We start from the raw sequence: 19,279 nt of genomic DNA on the forward strand, positions 1-19,279 counted from the left end.
GCCCAAGAGAAGATCTGCTAGAAGGAGACTAAGTTATGACTCTGATTTTGTGTTGTGACTCTCAGAGGGTGGTCACATTATTGAACATTTCAAATTTAAAATGAACCTGCCCAGACATAGTGGGGGAGAAATTGGAACAGACATCAACTGTAAGAACTGTTCCTAGAAGGGTATGTAGAGAAGTAATTCCCTCGCTGTGTAAAGGCAGAGTCTCATTTCATACATTTTGTTGCACCTATTGGTTAACCCCTATTTATACATGTATTTTTTCCAGTTGCTGTTTCTCAAGAGACAACATTCGGGCACGTCCATAATTGTTTTTTCTTTTAGTGCTAGGTTGATTTTTTTTTTTTTTTTTATTTTATTATTTTTACCCATTTTCTTCAGCTTTGACTTCATTTGTATGGTAATGTATTATGCTACGGGAAACTAATAAAAAATCTAAATAATAAAATATTTGAATGTTGTGTTGGGTCTCCAATGCAATATGTTTGGTTTTATTTAACAACTGGCGGTAGACGTTTTCTTTTTTATTCACTAGTGTATATATATGGGCAAGTCAGTTTGAACAGTGAGTCCACAGTGAGAAATCACTTTGATTTTCTGTCTCGTTTGTTACATTCCTTGCTCCAGTATTGTATCCAGTCACCTAATGGGTTGTTTGTATGCTTATTGATACATCTACTTTTTGCAATTAAAACACCATATTCTTGAAATTTAAAAAGAATTTTACAAAACTTTACAAATATTTGGAGTTTTTAAATAATTAAATTTTTCTACAGAAGAAATATTAAGTGTAAGGAAATACTATTTTTCCTGTGCAATTAGGTAACCCTCATACTGTTCTATTAAAACAAGCGGGGAAATGGATTATATTGCTTGCATGAACATTGTTATTGTGGGCTTGCTCGTTTGTTTGATTCTATAGCCACTGTGTCAGCAGCTTTCTCCAGGATAAATTATTTGTTACAGATGACTGTTTTTTAATCACTTCTGGGTTTTCACTTAAATTCTGGTATGTAATTAGATTTTTTTTTCATAGTTTAGATGTCCTAGGTAATATATTTACGTATGTAAAAGTGAAGGAATATGTGACTATTGATGAGTGCTCGGTTATGTATAGATAAGGCCTAAAAACTTGAATAAGTCCTTTGAACTCTTTACAACTTACTGATCTAAAATGTGGTAATGTCACGTGGGATATTTTTGAAAGACTCAAGAATCACTGAAATCAGATATTTTTTCCTTCCCATTAATAAATTGATACAAATATCTTCAAATTTTACTCAAAATATTCATGAGAAAGGCTGAGTACTGCACCTTCTGTTGCAATATAGTTTCATGGAGCATTAGAAAATTAATATTTTCTTTTTTTTTCAGAGAGAGCTTAGTAGTCTGTACAGGTATAAGCTAAATCAATATTTCACAAATTCAAAAAGCTGTCCAGTGTGAAGTCAGACAGCGACATGGGGCGTAAGCACTTTAGTGTCTAAAAAGCAAGCAATGAATGAAATTAGATGTAACTGATAAATACATTTAGATGTTTTATGGGAGATTTACAAGGATCAAAAACTTGCATTTGTTATTCTTCACATTGACAAAAGGCCAATATTAGAATTTTTCACTGTTCAGATAAACTTTATTTAATAAAAGACTAAGCTTTAGTAGAGTGCGAATAAATTTTTGAGAAGTTAAGATAAAATACTAGTCCAGTGTCTTGTTATTCAGGGAGTGGAAGGCATAGATGCAAGTGTTATGATCTGTGCAGTATTACAGATTAAATTGGTAATGTCAAATATATTTAAGGTTACTGGACAATTCCCACAGTAAGACTCTACTTCCAACTGTTGATTAATTTACCAGATTTTCATCAGTTATATTGACTGCTGTGTTTGTTATACCCTGATTTTCTTTCTTGGGAAAACTTCAGCTGGAATGTTCAGCTAGTAAAGTCTAGTAGTTTGCTACACGCATGCCCCTCAGTCCCTTTGGCTTTCTTCTTAAACCTTCTTAGTGGAGAATTGTAAGTGTGTGTAGAGCATAATCATAAGGAGGTGAAGAGCAGGAACTGATGTAGGTGAAGTGGGAAGAGTGCCTCCAGACTTGGGATCTTCCTCTGTCCCTCCTGAGGGAGCAACAGCACACACAGATATCAAATATTGGTGGTAGTAATCAATCCTCCCTGATATATGGCTATTGCTATCTATATATCCACATTTATACTAAAACAATTGCTTGCTTAGTTATCTAGATAAAATATCAGGTGAAGACAGTTCTCAGTATAGTAATTGCAGCAGCCTTTCGCAGCACATTTTATTAATTGATATTTGGGACATATTTAAATTTGTTTAAAAATATCTGTGTAGTTATGAAATGTGAAATCTCAAGCTGTTGTGCCATTAACGAGTGTTGTGCTGTTTTTTTTAATTTTATTAATAGTCATTCTTTCAAATTAGGCACAGATAGAAATTTATTTGCCATCTACTGCAGTTAATTTGTTATTCCAGAAATTGCTGTGTATTTCAACTATTTTAGGAGGCATTGTATTTTCTTCACTTAGGGTTGTCTACAAGCTTTTAGCGTCACAAAGTGAAGGCATCAGGGTGCAAGCTCTGAAAGTGATGGGATATTTCTTAAAGCATCTTGCTCCAAAGTAAGTACTGGTTTAGGTCTTAAACTCCTCCGAAAAAGGAAAAAAAAGAGGAAAAAAGGTATGGCATGTCCATGCCATATATTATTTTGTGTATATATTATTTAGTGTGTATATATACATATATGTTTGTATGTAAAGTGAAAAGAAGCTGTATTGGAGGTTAATCAGTAATGCTTCATTGAATAGGAGCTACTGTTCTTCAAGTACCCTTCAGTGGGCTTGTCATTAATACATTTCTGATGTGGTGGACTGACTTGTTATTGGCAACTAGTGTCCGGCAATTATCACTTCCTTACAAAGACCATTTAATAATACTTTCTTGCAGTATGGATGCCTACTTATTAAAGTGGTCTTCTTCCATAATTCCGCTGGAATCTGTAGCGAGGATTAGACTGGTGAGATTGAACCCCATGTTACTGAAAACTAAATTTAATATGTCTCAAGTTGACTAAAATAGTAGATAACTACTGAGATCGCTGTCCATGGTTGTATTGTTGAGTGAAATAAGGACAAAGCTGTCCTTTCTAGAGTGCATATCAAGAAATCCCTAAGGGCGTGTGTCAGCTTCTTCGTCCCATGGGTGAGTGGACTGCATTTTCAAAAGAGAGTTAGCTGTCTTCTGTCTGTCTTCAGGGAATGATTTGTCCTTTCAGAATTTGAATCCTTGCCCTTTTTCTTAACCAAAAGCGAACGACTAAAGGAACAAAACAGAAAAACATGTTTCCAGTGATTTCATGTTTCTAGAGGCGCACTTTGAAAACTTTTTCCCCCCCCTAAAGCAAATTGAATACATAAGTTTATTTTATCTTTCTGTACTGTTTTAGGAGAAAAACTGAAGTCATGCTTGGACATGGATTGTTCTCTTTGTTGGCTGAAAGGCTGATGCTTCAGACAAACTTAATCACCATGACGACATACAATGTCCTATTTGAGGTAGTAATATACTGTAGTTAGGATCCAATCTTCCTAATTACTTGTAAGACATTGTTAGAAAATTGCTTACATATTTGTGCTGATGTGTTCCAGATGACATTAAACCTTAGTGTGATGCAGCTCAGTGCTGCCTTCTTTTTTTCCAAAGCTCAGATTTTTTTTCTTCCCCTTAACTTGGTTATGCTCATTATGAACAGCTCTAGAGAATGAGTAACCAGAATGTCTCAAAGCAGACTCGCACTCTTTCTCTCTCTCTGTGTGTGTGTAATGTCATTATAGCAATGAGCTTGCCTTATGATGATTGGTTTGGTTAGATTCAGATTAGTCTTCCAGTGTATTTAAAATAACAGTGTGTGCTTATGAGAAAGCAAAAAAAAAAAAGTTTAGAGCAAAATTTTAGGAACAGGCTGAAATAAATTATCAAGACAACAAGTGAGTTTCCTGGATAATTTTTAGACTCTGGCTGTATGAAGGATGTAGCCAACTATTTTTCAGTAAGCTGTCTTTATGAACATTGATATGGCATCTTCTTCTTTCTTGCTAGATTCTGACTGAACAGATTTGCACTCAAGTGATACATAAACAACATCCTGACCCAGATTCAACAGTGAAGATACAAAATCCTCGTAAGAATGATGTGCATTTCTAAATGCTGCTATAAGAAAAGTCGACTCAAAAAAGCTATGAGAGAGTTTATTAATTGCATCCACCAGTCTTAATTCTGATCTCAGTTTTTCATTGTCTTTCATACAAAAGGAAAAATAATGTGCATTTAGGTGGAGTTATTTAGGAAGATGTCTCTAGATCTTTTTGAAAGACATTTTATGTGTCTAAATGCGTCTGTAGTTCAGAACTAGCCCTTTTTGGCTGTGCAGTCATGTTATGAAATGGTTTTTCAAGACTCGCATGCACAGGATGCTTTGATTTAATACATGTTAAGGTTTCAGCAAGATTCTGATTGCATTATTTAGTGATGTCAGACTAAATTACCTAAAATACGGAAACAGCCTTCGTCTTAAATTACATTCAGCATGACAACGCTAGATGGAAAGTAGGAGAAATGTATCTGCTCACTGTTTTGGTTAGCTTGCTTTATGGGAAATATCTTGTTATGAAACTTTAGATGTCTTTTGAACTAAGAGAAAATACTGATCTCCTTTCCTGAATTATATGCATTAATAATGTGCTCTGTATATAATACAATGAACTTATGACAGCTTTGGGAGTTCATTTTTTCTGGAGAAATAATAGATTTTTCACTGCTGCTTTGTCATTAAATATAGGCCATAGTTGTGGGCTTATTTCATGTGGAAAGTGGGGGAAGAGAAAGAAAAGCAAAGCAGATACGGGGAAAGAAATCTTACTGCAGTGTTCCACTTGCCTTCTGGTGAATCTGTATGAAGCAAGAGCTGTGAAGAGATTTCTGTTACTTTTTCGGAAGATTTTTGAAGTTGGCAGTCACTGCTGTGGTTAATACAGGTTATTTGTAGTGTGACGTACAAGTCTGGAGTTGTCTAGGTCTGGTAGGAAGAGCGAATTTTCGAGTACCTTTTTAAGATCAATACTAATATTATCAACTAAGGATAATCAACTAACTCTTCTATAGGAATTGTACAAGGTGAACTGAAACTATCACAGTGACTGTGTACAAATTGCACCTTAATTTATTTACCAAGTTAGCTACTTTTTTGAAAGTAACAAGAACAGTGACTGCCCCACTGCTTCAAAAAGTAGAATGTACCCAGAAGTTTGACTGTCTCATAAAAATATAGAAGACATTATGGTCATAAGAGATGAAATTTTATATCAGGAAGGTTTTGCCCCCTTTCTCAATTTTTTTTTTTTAATAACAGAAATTGCTAGGTATAATCAGAAGTTGTTCACATTCTTCAGAAATTTAGTATTATTAAGGTAGAGCAAAACCTATGCATTTTTCTCATATATTGATTTTATAACGGATGCATTGTATTATGATAACGTCCTTAGAAAAAGGTTCTGACAGATTCTGATAGCTTGTCGTCTGCCATGCAGTAACATTTGTGTTGCGCAAACCTGGTAATTAAAAAAAAAATTAAGAATAATTTAATTTGGATTCAATTTTCTTCAGCTGTATAGGCCTGCCATCCCCCTGATGGTGACCTGGTTTGTGAAGTCTTGGAAGAAGTGATTTGTGTTAGTTAAACCTTTTACTCAGAGTTGTGCTTGTTCCCAGTATAAAACTTTTTAAATGCAGTGTCACTTTTCTTGTACAAACAGTATCGGAAGATGTCCTGTATTTCATACTGTGCTTAACACTGATTTTTTTTTTTTTTTTTTTTTTTTTTTTTTCTCTGAACTTTTTTCTCACAATTTTTTTTTTTTTTTTTTTTTTTTTTTTTTTTTTTGTTGCTCATGAACTGTTTTACAGAGATTTTGAAGGTTATTGCAATCCTGCTACGTAATTCTCCACAGTGTCCAGAAACTCTGGAGGTTCGGCGAGCGTTTCTCTCAGATATGATTAAACTTTTTAATAACAGCAGAGAAAATAGGAGGTAAGATGGCTTGCTGTATTCATATGTGTACGAAGTTCGTAACAAGGTCTCCTAGTTAATTAGATTCATTAAACAGACACAACTTCGTTCCTGTTTGGTGAATTCTATACTCTAGTATAGTCTTCAGTATGTAAAATTAGAGAAGTTTGCACATAGATGTTGTTTTAAACACGTTAAATTCCTGACATAGCTGATTTATGTTTTCAAGATGCATTTTGAAATTTGATTAAATAGCGTGGGTGTATTTTGCAGGAGTTTGTTGCAGTGCTCTGTCTGGCAGGAGTGGATGCTTTCCCTTTGCTGTTTTAATCCAAAGACGTCTGAGGAACAGAAGATCACTGAGATGGTGTATACTATATTTCGAATTCTGCTCTACCATGCAATTAAATATGAGTGGGGTGGCTGGCGTGTTTGGGTGGATACACTGTCGATCACACATTCAAAGGTGAGTGTCTGAAATAGTTGGGAAATTTCGTAACACTGTTTAATTCGATTTAGAGCTCTAAAATGCTGTATCATACAGTGAGATACCCTTGAAGTGGACATCAGTAGTTAAATGAAAGCCCAGTGTTTATATCTGTTATCGGGCTTAACTTTCAAATATTTGACAATTAAATATTAATTTTGTTGTTTGAACACAAGTCTTTTTTTTTTGTTGCTGCTTTAATCGATAGTATTAGTTTATACTGAAAATGGCACGGGATTTTTTTTTTTAAATATCAAATTTCAGGAACATTTCTGAAAAATTTTGGTGCTGGTTTTGCTTTTTGATAATAGCATGAACACAAGGTGGCGCACCATATCTACTCCTAAATAAAAATACCTTTTAGTAACATGAAAAGGCCGTAAAACAAACCAGTAAAAAGCAAAGAAATCAAAGTTAAGACAGATGCTTCAGTTGTGTTAAACCATCATGGAATACAGGGTGAGAACACAAATCCGTGCAGGCTGAATGAGACCATTACCCTTCATTATTCTTCCGTCTGATTTTTTTTTTTGTAGTTACAACTAGAATTGTACCATAGAAGTTACTAGTGGATCTTCAAACAAGGCACAGTGGTACAAAAGATAACTGCCCTCCCTTATTCTGAACAAAAGAGTGAGGCCAGCCTGGGGATTATAATTATTGTAAATATATCAGAAATATTTACTTAAGATGAATCAAATTATAAATTATGTATTTCTAAATGTGTGCAAGTTAACAGTGTGAAAAGGACATCTGTGAATACTGAAGATCACTTTCTGATTATAATGAATGGTTAGCATTTCTGAGGTCCTTAGTTTGGTATGATTTTTTTTCTCAAAGAAAAAAAGGTCAGTCTCTGCAGACAGCAAGACCTCTGTTACTTTGCTGCTCTATTTATTGCATTCATGGCTTGGTGGTGGATTGTTGGGTTATGGGGAGACAACTGTAGAAATCTATACAATAAAAGTGTGTAAAATAATATAATTAAATAGCCACTTAGCTAAATGGAATCCAGGTGCAAAGAATCCAGGGCTCAATTTTAACCCTTACAGAGATCACACTTTGTTTGTGGAGATATTCTAAACCTTCTTTTGTCTTGGCTCTGCAGTCTTCAAAAAGCCCATTTCCTCTCTTTCCCCCGCGATGCTGAGGGTGTGGGTGGGGTAGATTGTGCAGTGGTAAGCTGTAGCCAGAGTAAAGATCCCTAATGTGCTTTTATAGAAACTGGCATAATTTAAAGCATTTGTGTGATTCTGGGAATAGTTGAGGAGCTGTCCTTGGGGAAAGATGGCGAGGTGAGTGAAGGAAGACCACCTTTCTACCTCTTGTATAGAACTTTGGTGTATTGAACTATCTAGCATGTTATTTTGTAGAGTAATGCAATGTTGGAAATCTCATTTAAAGAGTTTCTATGTCAAAATTATTATATAGATTTTTGGTCATTATTTTCAAGTAACTTAATGTGACTAATCAATGGTCTAGACTTCATAGAGGGGAAAAAAAAATTATTGTGATGCCGCAACCAAATATCCAGAAAAAACTCCACAGTTTTAGAAAATACAAAAAAAAAATTGAGGTACAGATAATGTTACTTCCCCCCGCTAATGGCTGTATGTTTTTGTGCAATATCATAGTGTATGAGAACATTATGTGCTTCACTCAGTGTTTCTCCTTTTTGGTCCCTGGCCTGCTGGTATAGTGAGAGATCCTTGGTTGTAGAAGTTAGTTCCTGTATCAGTTTTCCCAAGACTAACGTCATCAGCTTTCCAGTTGACATGTAAGGACTGTTTGTTCTTCCAGCCCACTTCACAGGGATTTGAACAGTGGCGGGGTTAGAAGTGTGTGAGCGTGGGCAGAGCGAGGAGCAGAGTGGTGGTGTAATTTTGAAGGAATTGTAAAATTTGTTTGGACATTGGTGCTGTTGTTATCCAGTTCCAGAAGCCTAGATGAAAGTTATTATCGACAAAAGCACCCAGAAACCAGTGTAACGATAGTGATATGAATGATGACGCAATCAAGGATTTTAAAATTGCATTTTTTTCAACTTTATCATGCATTTTCCATTGGAACGTTTTTAGAAACAATACATGCAATTTATGCAAATAGCAATATAAAGCTAGATGGTATTTCAAAGCTATTTTTTAATTACATAAGCATAAATTAGGATAAATTAAAATAACCTCTTTGTGGTAAAGCCTTACTAATAACTTGAAAATGCCCTTATAAACTGTTATTAATGTCCTATGATAATGAATTTTTAATCGCTCTAATTTTACTTATTTTCAGTATTCTTTTATCCTTTTATACCAATATTGAGTTTCACATAGATTCACGCAAAATGTAGTCTAGACACGGTTGTGTGGGGAAATTGTTCACTAAGTGCATCTCAGATTTTGATTTCTGACATGCTTTCAAAGTAATGTGGGAATTATGGGAACAAAAATATTTCCTTAACATTGCTAAGAGAATAACCAATTTGTGTTTTTATTATTTCATCTCTAATTGTATTGGGTTACTGCTTATTTTTCCTTTTTACTGCCCTTTGCACCATTCTTGCCACTAATTTATAACACCATCGTATGATAAAGAACTAGTACATAAAGGACTAGTGTTACAGAATTGGATAGGTTTTGCAGAGCTACACATCAAGATACATGCAGCTGCTATAAAAAGCCAAAGAAACTCAATTGCAATTTTATTGTCCAGTTTGATAGATTTCCTGCCACCTTTGTAGCAGGGAAGCTGTTTGTCACTGTAACCCTCTCCCCCAACAGCTGCACAACGTTTTATAAGCAGCAACGGCTTTTCTAGCATAATTGCACTGCGTTGGTTTCCTTGCGCTCAGAATTTAGGAGGTGTGTGTAACCTTTTAAAAGCCAAATGTCTTAGAATTACTCAGGTATTTTGCTCATTTCCATATTATATTTTTTGATGTTTCCCAAATATTGACACAAGGTATATGAGGCTGTTTAGTCTGTGGATTCTAGTTCAATAAAAATATTAATGCAAAAAATTAAATCGCAACCGTGGTTTGTACTAACTGGACAGTGTTGACTTTATGAAAGCATCTCAGAACTGTTTTTTAAATCTTGTAACCATGCTAGCAAGCCTTAGATTTTATCTGTCTAGCCATATTACTCTGTAAAGGGAGCAATGATTTTGGGGTTAATAATAGGAAACAAGTAAAGAATGGTGGACAACTTGCCTTTTTGACCTTTCAGCTTCCCCAGGTTTTAAAAGAATGTAATGATTTACACAGTGTAATGCACTTCTAAATTGTCTGAATGTCTTAAACTATTGGGAAGAACTAATGTTTGCTTATTTCAGGCTCTTAACTATATTTTACTACATAGAAGTTGCCATGCGATTTGGTTAAAAAGAAGATATTTGAGTAAATTCTGGTATTTATTCAGTTGCTTGAGAAATTTTCATTGACTAAGTCTCAGAAATGTTAATACGTATAAGCTACAGTTTTATTGCTGCATAAGCAGAAACTGCTGTTGAAGTGGAAAAATATTGTTCACTGATCTGAATGGGAAGACGTGTAATCTTAAAACATTAGTACTGCAACTTTAACATACAAGGTAATAGTAGTAGTTAGTTTTCAGTCTAAGTGTAATATGTAATTAATGTAATAAACACTGGCGAGTGCTGAGTAAATTTGTATGTTCTTTGGTGCCCTGCTTGTTTAATACAGGAGGAAAAAAGGTGTGCGCAGCATTTATGTGTTGTGTTTCCCTGATTTTTCAGTGCTGTCAGATGAGGGAAAACCAGCAAAGATTAGGTGGTGGAGGAGTTAATGTGCAATGGCAATTTAAAAACTAGTTTTCTGAGGAGTGAACATGGCTCAGAGTAACAGACCATCAGGCTTTCTTGAGTCCAAATCCCCATTTGCATTCATGAGTTACTGAGGACAGTCTTTCCACCATTTTTTCTCCCTATCTTGAAGAAGGCAAGGTCTTCCACAGTGGTATTTTTAGCTCTAGCCATTTTGAAGGCTTCATGTGTTCCTCAGTCCTCTGAAAGGTGTGTCTGCATTGCCCTGAGGGCCAGCAGAGGTAGCTGGCCAAGAGGGCCGTTATACTACTGCAGGTTTTGGCTTTTCACTTGCGCAGTACCCCATATATCTATGAAGCAAAGCTGAGAGAGGTGCAAATTAAGTAGCACACTTGAAATGCTGAAATATGGGGTTCATTCTTATGATATAAATAGTTATTTATATATAAAAAAATTCTTATTCTAGATAAAAATCATTCTCGGGAGTATAACCTGACTTAAGGAGAGCAGAGGGAATTTGGAGACTAGAACGTGCAGCCTCCTGTAAAGCTCTGTACCCTCTGAGATGTGTGGCTGTGACACAGTCCTTCACCTTTTCTAGGTGTTCCCTTGTTCCAGCTTCTTTTGTAGTCAGTGTGTGGAAATGTGTTTCCTAATCAATGCCTCTGAGGAGAAGAAGGTATTTTCATTACTCAGCAGGCAGAATAGTCGGGAGGAGGGATCTGTACCACTGATGGGCTGTTACGCGTGCAGCATGTATGGTTAATGGGGAGCTTCACCATCTCATTATTCACCCAGTTTGAGTGAGTGGAATGTCATGAATAAAGCTGCAGGATGCTAAAATTTGACTAATTCAAACTGAAAGAAAAATGTGGAATAGAGTGCGCAAGGTGACGGAGAATTTGTGAAACAGGAAAGAATAGGATCAGCTGGGTAGAGGAAGCTGCACAGAATCTGTAAAAGAGCAGCGCAGTAGAGATTTGCTACAGGCTGATAAGCGCCAGAAGTCTCAAAAAGAACATGGAGAAACATTTTTGCAGTGGAAGGAACTGATGCATAAGGAGTCAGCAGCTCTGAGGTAGTCCTCCTAAGCAAAGATGGCCTGAAGAGAGAATGGATTCTCATCTGTATCACTTGGTGTATGGTTGGAAGATGAGACCCGTGTCTGCAGCCTCAAGAGGCTTCCTTTGCTGTTGCTGCAGAGTTTGAGGCAAACCTCCTCCATACGTGGTGCTACCTGTGATCAGGTTGTGGCTTTGTTGTGGTTGTGGGGACTGAATTTGGCTTCTAGGCCATGAGTTGAAATGATGGATGTGGAGTCTTTGCTACAGGACTGCCAACAATATGTGGAGACGTTTGAAAAGGAGGGCCAAAGAGAGAAGTGCGCAAGACCTATAGCGGGGTATTGTGACAATGCAGAATGGTGAACACTGAATTCAGCTACAACTTATTTTTCTTAATAACTCAGTATCAAATGTGCACAAGGCAGAATTTGACAGTCTCCTGAACTGTAGGAGTGGTATCAGGGATTTAGAGAGGAAATAGATACCCTGAGAGATTAATATGCTTATGTCTTGCAATTTTTTGGGTTAGTGAAACAACGCAAATACGTGTTTGGTTTGCTGTTTCAATTTGTTATTTTATGGTCATGTAACAGTAAACTATACCTTGACTTGACTTGAAAAGAAAATACTGCCAACATACATAAAATTATCTCTGAGATGCAAAGACTTTTACAAATTATATTGATTAGTACGTGCTTTCTTATTCTAGAAATGGTCTGCATGCATACTTTTTTCTCAAGTTGAGGAGGAAAAAAATGTGAAAGTATTGCTACTTAGATGAAAACACAGGATGCAGGAACATGACAATGTTTTGGTACAGTGGTTTTCTTTTCTCTCTTTTTTTTTTTTTTTTTTTTTTTTTTTTTTTTTTTTTTTTTTTTTTTTTTTTTTTTTTTTTTTTTTTTACCCTCCCACACTCTTGTGTGTCAGCGAATGTTTTTTTGGCGGAAGCTTATCTTCCTTCTAGAAACTTGGCATGTGTTGTCCAGCTGAATATATGTTAATATGCTTTCCTTAGCTTTCTTCTACGAAACACTCAAATGACCCAGAGATGCCTCAGGTTAGTGGCTTACAGACTGTAAGTCAGTGTATGGTGCGCACAATGCCTTTGTATCTCTCACTTTACTAAACTGAAAATTAGGTTTGAGATCTTCAGATATTGGTGCCTCCCATCTGAACAGACCTGGTTTTGTTTGGGGATTAGTTTCCACTTGTGAACAGCTAGTATTGCTGGAGGAGAAGTGGGAAAACAGGTCAGTAAAGTCCTTGTTAAGATTTAAAAAGTTGTAACACTTTCTGGAATTACGAAGAGTTTATTGATGGAGTCAGCAGCACCGTTTGCACTGAGCAGACTCCGTAAGGAAACAGCAGTACTAGATAATTGTCTGCCCTGTCTGGCAGACGTTCCCTTCCTCTCTCTACAAAATTGCTCACCTGATAATGAAAAAAAAGGACAATTCTTAATGTATAGTTAAAATATTTTCCCTATGTTGTTTAATGCAAATGTCAATCATCTTAACCTTTTTCATTGCTGAATGCTAATTTTTCTCCTCGGCAATTAGCAAATGTTGGATGTCAAATTAACTTAAAATTAATGGCAGAGGCAAATGTTGCAGTTATTAGCTCACAAGTGTCTTTAACTAGTAGTGCGTAGAGATGCATTCCAAGCATTGCAAACAGCTATGGATTAACCATCAAATGATGGTGAAGATTAATGATTGGCCTTTTAGCTCGCTAATTTAGAACAATTTCTAGTAATTAATTTTGTATTAACAGCTTTACAGTTGCAAATGACTTAAGGAAAATAAAAAATGACTTAAGTACATTTAAAGCTCTTCAAGGTAACAGTTGTCTTGTAAATTCTTGCACGCTCGTGGATCCTAGTGTTTAATTTTTAATACCTTTATATACTATCTCTGTCTACGTGTATTTAGGAATCGTAATTTCTTTGTTTTGCGTTTTCATTGATGCTGCATTTGTTACCCACAAGTGTTTTCTTTGTAGGGTGTATTATTTGGCTCTGTGAACTTGTATGCTTCAGAAATGCTGTGTCACGCAACAGAAGTGCGTGGGAAGAATAGTCCAGTGCCTCCATCACAGTACCACTATTTCTTGGTTTCCTGTCAAACCAAATTACAAATTAATATAGTGAGCAGAACTGTTTATACAGGTTTGGTGAAAAGTTGGATTTTACAAAGCAGTATTTCTTAAATGAGTTTTCTTTTTTATGTGAATAAAAAAACTCTAAGCTGAAAATGCACATTTGAAAAATACAGCTTTTAGATAATCTACACGATTGTGTACTGCAATTTAATTTGATTATTATTTAAGGGGCAGTCTTAATACATTATGACACGAATTCTTTCTGATGTTTATTGTGGGAGTAAAGATTGCAATTCTTTTAGAGTGGATTTTGGGTTTTTTGAGTGGTGTTCTCCTGTAGTTCTGTACTGTCTAATTTTCTTTACCAGTGTGTCTCTCCTTGTGGTTTCTTGCATTCTTCTTAACTCAATGTAGACTGTTACCAGATTGTGCTTGGATTTATACGCCCGTAAGTTTACGTTGCCCATCTGTAAAGATAAGTTGTCTGCATTGACTTTCTTACCACTCTTTTCCCTTTTTTTTAATTTTTTTTTATTGTAGTAGTGATTAACAATCCTGTATAGTTTCCAGAGTGTTGCTCTGTAATGGCTTCTGAACCATTGTCTATTCCCCGTTTCAGATGGGACTGGTTGTGAAATTATATTGCATCCCGGTACCATATATTGTATTTTTAACTGTTGACCATAACTGGGCAAAAATCAACCTGTTGCAAAGTTTGTGGCATCTCTAACCTATACAGTCAGTAGAACTCATGCTTGTAACTGTCAACAGCCTTAGTTGGAGAAACAAAACTGCTCAGTTAGTAATTCATGATTTGCATGTTAACATTCAAAATTAATACAAATACCTGTGGTGCCCATCTGACTTAGCGGTAGCACAGGTAGTTTGTTAGGAAAAAACTAATGGTGCATCAGAAAACTCTCCTGAGAAATAAAAGTGAGCAAGTAGTGTTGGAAGATTTTGAATGAATGACTGATTTAAGTAGATATTGCTAATAAATACTGGGGGGCTTTGCTGAAACAGTGGTTAGTTTTAGATAGAACTGGGGTTTGTAATTGTTTGGATTATAAAAAATAGGGAGCCTTAGATCTAGATGAACTTTTCTTCCAGCTCTGAAATTTTCTGTGTCTTGAAAATTAAATGAGAAGTTATGATGTGAATGAAAGAGCTCGGAGGCATGGGGACTCCATTTGTTGGCAAGGCAGTAAGAACTTAAGCTATTAAGAATAACTGAAGTCTTGGATATGCCGTATGTATTAATAAAGAAGTGAAGTTGCTGCTGAGGGGCCAGAATATCTGGAGCTTTCAGTAATGTAATAAGAAGCATGACATGCACTTAACAATCTTGTTAGGATCACAGAGACGTGGTGGGATGGCTTCTGTGACTGGAGTGATGCAATGAAGAGACAGCAGCTGTTTAGGAAGTACAGACTGGGAAAGTGAGGAATGGGAGTTGCCCTCTATGTGAGACAGCACTTGTCTGGAGGTCTGCCTAAGGATGAATAAAGAGCCAACTGAGAATTTTCAGATTAAAGAGAGAGCCAGTAAAGTTAACATTAGAGTGGGCATCTGCTACAGGCTGCCTGATCTGGAGGAGCAAGCAGGTGAGGTCTTCTACAGACAGATAGAAACAGCCTCATGTTTAGAGGCACTGGCCCTCATGGCGTGATACATGCTGAAGGGACAACACAGAAGGGTGTAAGCAATCCAGGAGGTTCCTCAAGTTCACTGACAACTTCCTTCTCCTCTAAGTAATAGAGGAGCCAGCGAGAAGGGGCCTTTTGCTGGACCCTCATACTCATCAACAACAAGGGGCTTGTTGGGAATGTGAAGGTTAAAGAGAGCTTTGGCTGAAGAGTTCATCAGATTGGTTGCTCAGGATCCTGAGGGGAAGGAGGAGAGTAAAAGCACGCTCACAACCCTGGACTGATGGAGGATGAATTTGAACTTTCATTCATTTGTAATCATTCACTTTTTTTTTTTTTGTACATAACTGATTTAAAACTAGTACAGGAAGACTTTGTTTTTGTGATCGGGAGGAGGAAGATATCCCAGTCCTATTGCTAGACATGGACAAATTACATCCTTCAGGTCATGTGTTAAAATAGTACACTGCTCCTGCAGTACTTTAATTTATATTAGATTGATGGAGAAAACATGAGGGCTGCTCCGAAAGTAATGGCTCCTACTTTATTACATTGGTCCATAACACCAGAGGTGGGTGTTGGCGGTGTGGCAGTAGAGGCGGGACCTTCCCACCCATATTCTGTTAAATTTTATTGCACACCAATATTCTGTTAAATTTTATTGCCACACGACAGACGGCAGCAGAGGGGCAGTCTGGCAGCACGGTGTCTGACATGGCAGTGCGTACAAGGCAAAGGTGTGGAACTGAATTCCTCCCTGCAGAAAAATTGCACCCACTGACATTGATCGATGCTTGTGGGACATTTACAGAGACCACACAGTGGGTGTCAGCACAGTGAGGTGGTGGGTGCTGCGTTCCAGCAGGGGCAACAGTGACGGTGGGTCCCATCCACTGGTGCAGAGTTTTAGGAGTGTGGCACACAGGCTGCTGTTCATCGCTTGTGAAAATGCACAGCCAGTGGTGGGGACTGTGTCAAAACCTAGTGTTTTGTAGCTGAGAATTTGCTCTATCAAGTAGTGTTATTGTGCTCTTTGTATCTGTTGTAGTTTCCATGGAAATAAATACTACGTAGGAGGCATTATTCCATACGTATAGTATGTTAAAAAGCTAATTCCAACTGCACAACCTGCCAAGAATATTCCTTTTTACCTTTGTTCTTTCTTTGCTCCTCTCTGATTTCTTAACTAATTCCTAGTACCTTTTTAATCTGTCAAGTTAGTTTATGACTTGTGTATTGTCTTAGAGAAAACGTTCCTACTGATTAATTGTCACTTTGAATACCATGTACATGGAATTTTTAGATGAGATCCAATCTGTGAGTTTAGTTTGTAAGAGAATAAGAAAACATAGATTTATATATTTAGTAAAATGTACTGCTCTGCTTTGTCTGTGGGAAGTGTTTATGATAAAATGGTTTAAAAAACCCCCTCAACTGCAGCTTATATGTTGGGAAAATTTTGAAAACTAAGCTTATAGACAAATAAACACTTCTGTTATAGAATATAAATCTAAATCTTAAGTAGAAAGCTGTGGATAAGCTAAATTGAATGACAGTGTAATAAAAACTTCAGTTCGTCTAGTGAGATTTTCTTTCAGCACAGCTATTTATTTGGGCAAATTAGTTTGTTTATGTATATAAAGAATTTTACTGTCCGCAATTATTTTATATGCCTGAAAACAATAATAATTTTTTTTCAGCTTGTCCCTAGGAAGGTCGTCTCACTTTAATCAGATTGCATAGCTGTTCTCTTGTGCCTTTTGGACTGGGTGAATAGCATTCACCAATGATGAGTCTTCTGGAGAATTTTAGGGGTCATTTGGAGATCCCCAGGATTTTGGCTTTGATATATGCTTCTCTCTGCTCTGACTCTGTTGGATTGTATTTTTTCTTTTTTTAATGTAAGCTTCTCAGAAGTTTATTTATCTTGATGAATTGTTGAGCATACTCAAGGTGCTGTAAAATGATGAGAACTCAGCTTCAGTAAGTGTCCCTGCTACTTGTCGCAGTGTCCTCCCTTACAAAAAACCCCTGAAATTGTCTCAAATTCAGTAATTCAATGGCTGTTACGCGGTTGCATTTTAATCTGTATCCTTTACAATACCAGGAATGCAAGTAGCAAGATAACTTTAATTACAGATGACTGTAATTAACCTAGGAAATAATGCAAGTGTTAACTATAAATAATAGAATTTAAACCTTTTCACTTCTTTTACTAGTAGTAGTCTGTAAAACTCTGAGTACTTCTAGTAAACATTTAATTTCCTGTCTTTAGGATCAGTCTAGAATTTTTTGTCTCTGATGTTACTTTTTCCTTTTTTCTTTTGTTCGGCCAGGAATAACAGATATGTTTAAGGATGGCAGATACGGACAGTATTCAATATAAATTCGTAGTATAAATAAAAGTCATTAATATACAATTTTCAATGTACCTTCAATTCTCTTCTTTTAGGTAACTTTTGAAATGCACAAAGAGAGTCTCTCTCAAATGTACAGGGAGTATCAAGGGAAAGGAGATGAAGGGAACGGAGTATGTTCTTCAATTAGAACAATCTCTGGAGTAAGCGAGGAAACTGAAACCAAGAGAAAGCAACAATGTTTGGAGCTAAAGGAAGATTCTCCTGCTGCTTCCTGCATAATTGATGGCGATGATGATATCAAGTGCAGTACCGAAAAAAAAGACACAAATACCTCATCAGATCGTGACCAACACACTCATTCAGTGTCTAATTATAGGGAGGAGTTAGAGAGGGAAGACAGGGAGACTACACAGCATTCAAAAGCAGTGCCTTGTGTGGAATTTTCTCCAGAACCAGAAGCAATAAAGTCCAGTGTTTCAGAAGATAGTACTGGAATAGCTGAAACAATTGAAAATTCTGTGAGCAAAGCAGATGAACTTGTGGAAGAAACAGTAGCTGTCACTGGCGCTTCTTCAGCAATGCAAACTACTTTAGAAGGAGAAACCCCTGAAAGTCCTGAAAGACTGGAAAAAACAACAGTAGAGGTGGAACATGAAGATGACTTTGTTGATTTGAAAGATGAAAGTAGTATGCCTTTACCTTTAGAAGAACTTGCAGAAACGAACAAGGAACATAGCTCTAACAAAGGCGAAATGTCAAAGCAGGAAAAAGCAATAGAGAAGCAACCTGAATCTGTGCTTTTAAAATGTGAAGATACTGAAGTTACGGATGGGAAAAAACAAGAACTGACTTCTTTACCGGAAACAGTGAGTTCTGCAGGTCAGGAAGTAGTGACTCAGCTGGATTCAGAAGGGAAAAAGAAGCTGCAGGTAGAAAAGATTCTTCTTAGTGAAACAAAAACAGCTGAAAAAAATGTAAATGCACATGAGCCAGAGCCTGCTGGAGCCTCTGATAAAAGAATCGCCAAGCTCGATGTTTCTAGTGTGGCATCAGATACAGAAAGACTGGAGCTGAAAGCTAACACGTGTCTAGAAGCACCTCAACCCCCCAGATCCATACCTGAGGTAAATCCTACCTGTCCTCCGTCTGTCTAGCTTAAAAATAAAAGGAAGCTCTTATTGTATGAGGTGTTTGAAACAGTGTGGCCATACACATTTTGGAGATTTTAATGTATGTAGATTTTGTGAGTTATCTAAACTTGTGAAAATATTTTTTTTACTCTAGCTACTCCGTAGGGACATAAAAAAATATATATTTGAAACTATAAAATTTGTTAGGATTGTCACTCTATCAAGTGTAATTTAAAACCTTGCTTCTGTTGCATGTGGCAGTGCTCCACCGCTCTAGTCTTTAGTTTCTAACTCATCTTTTCACGGTTAAATAGTCATGTATCTGAGTACTTCCCTTCTGCAGAGATACCTGCTAATGGATGCTCTTCATTCTGCACCATTCTTCCTTAAAGGAGGAAAACCACTGTCTACAGCAACATACACTCCCCCTGTGGTAAGGTTGGGTTGCTGTTTGTGTATGCCTGGACTGACAGGTGTGTTAGTGCAGCCGTAGACTAGTTTGTAGGTTTGGTATATCCAGTAAATAGCTTTGTGTAATAGTTTTAGCTTTATTGGTAACCATGTACGAAGTCCAAACTTGTGGAATATCTAAAATCTCAAGTCTATTAAATGCATT

The 19,279-nt window shown here is 36.6% G+C and overlaps 1 protein-coding gene across 1 annotated transcript in view; it reads left to right on the plus strand.

Moving 5' to 3' along the window:
* Window positions 1–19,279, plus strand: part of LOC104496183 (lipopolysaccharide-responsive and beige-like anchor protein) — a gene marked incomplete at both ends in the record, with an annotated part of 62,639 nt that overhangs the window by 12,903 nt on the left and 30,457 nt on the right. Inside the window, 6 exons of the mRNA XM_010139264.1 lie at window positions 2,561–2,653; window positions 3,478–3,586; window positions 4,131–4,212; window positions 5,994–6,117; window positions 6,370–6,562; window positions 17,626–18,657. Of these exons, the coding sequence (XP_010137566.1) occupies window positions 2,561–2,653; window positions 3,478–3,586; window positions 4,131–4,212; window positions 5,994–6,117; window positions 6,370–6,562; window positions 17,626–18,657 (1,633 nt within the window). The remainder of the gene's footprint in view (window positions 1–2,560; window positions 2,654–3,477; window positions 3,587–4,130; window positions 4,213–5,993; window positions 6,118–6,369; window positions 6,563–17,625; window positions 18,658–19,279) is intronic.

This window comes from Buceros rhinoceros, unplaced genomic scaffold (genome assembly GCF_000710305.1).
Source record: "Buceros rhinoceros silvestris isolate BGI_N320 unplaced genomic scaffold, ASM71030v1 scaffold41656, whole genome shotgun sequence".
In the NCBI taxonomy this organism is placed as follows: Eukaryota; Metazoa; Chordata; class Aves; order Bucerotiformes; family Bucerotidae; genus Buceros; species Buceros rhinoceros.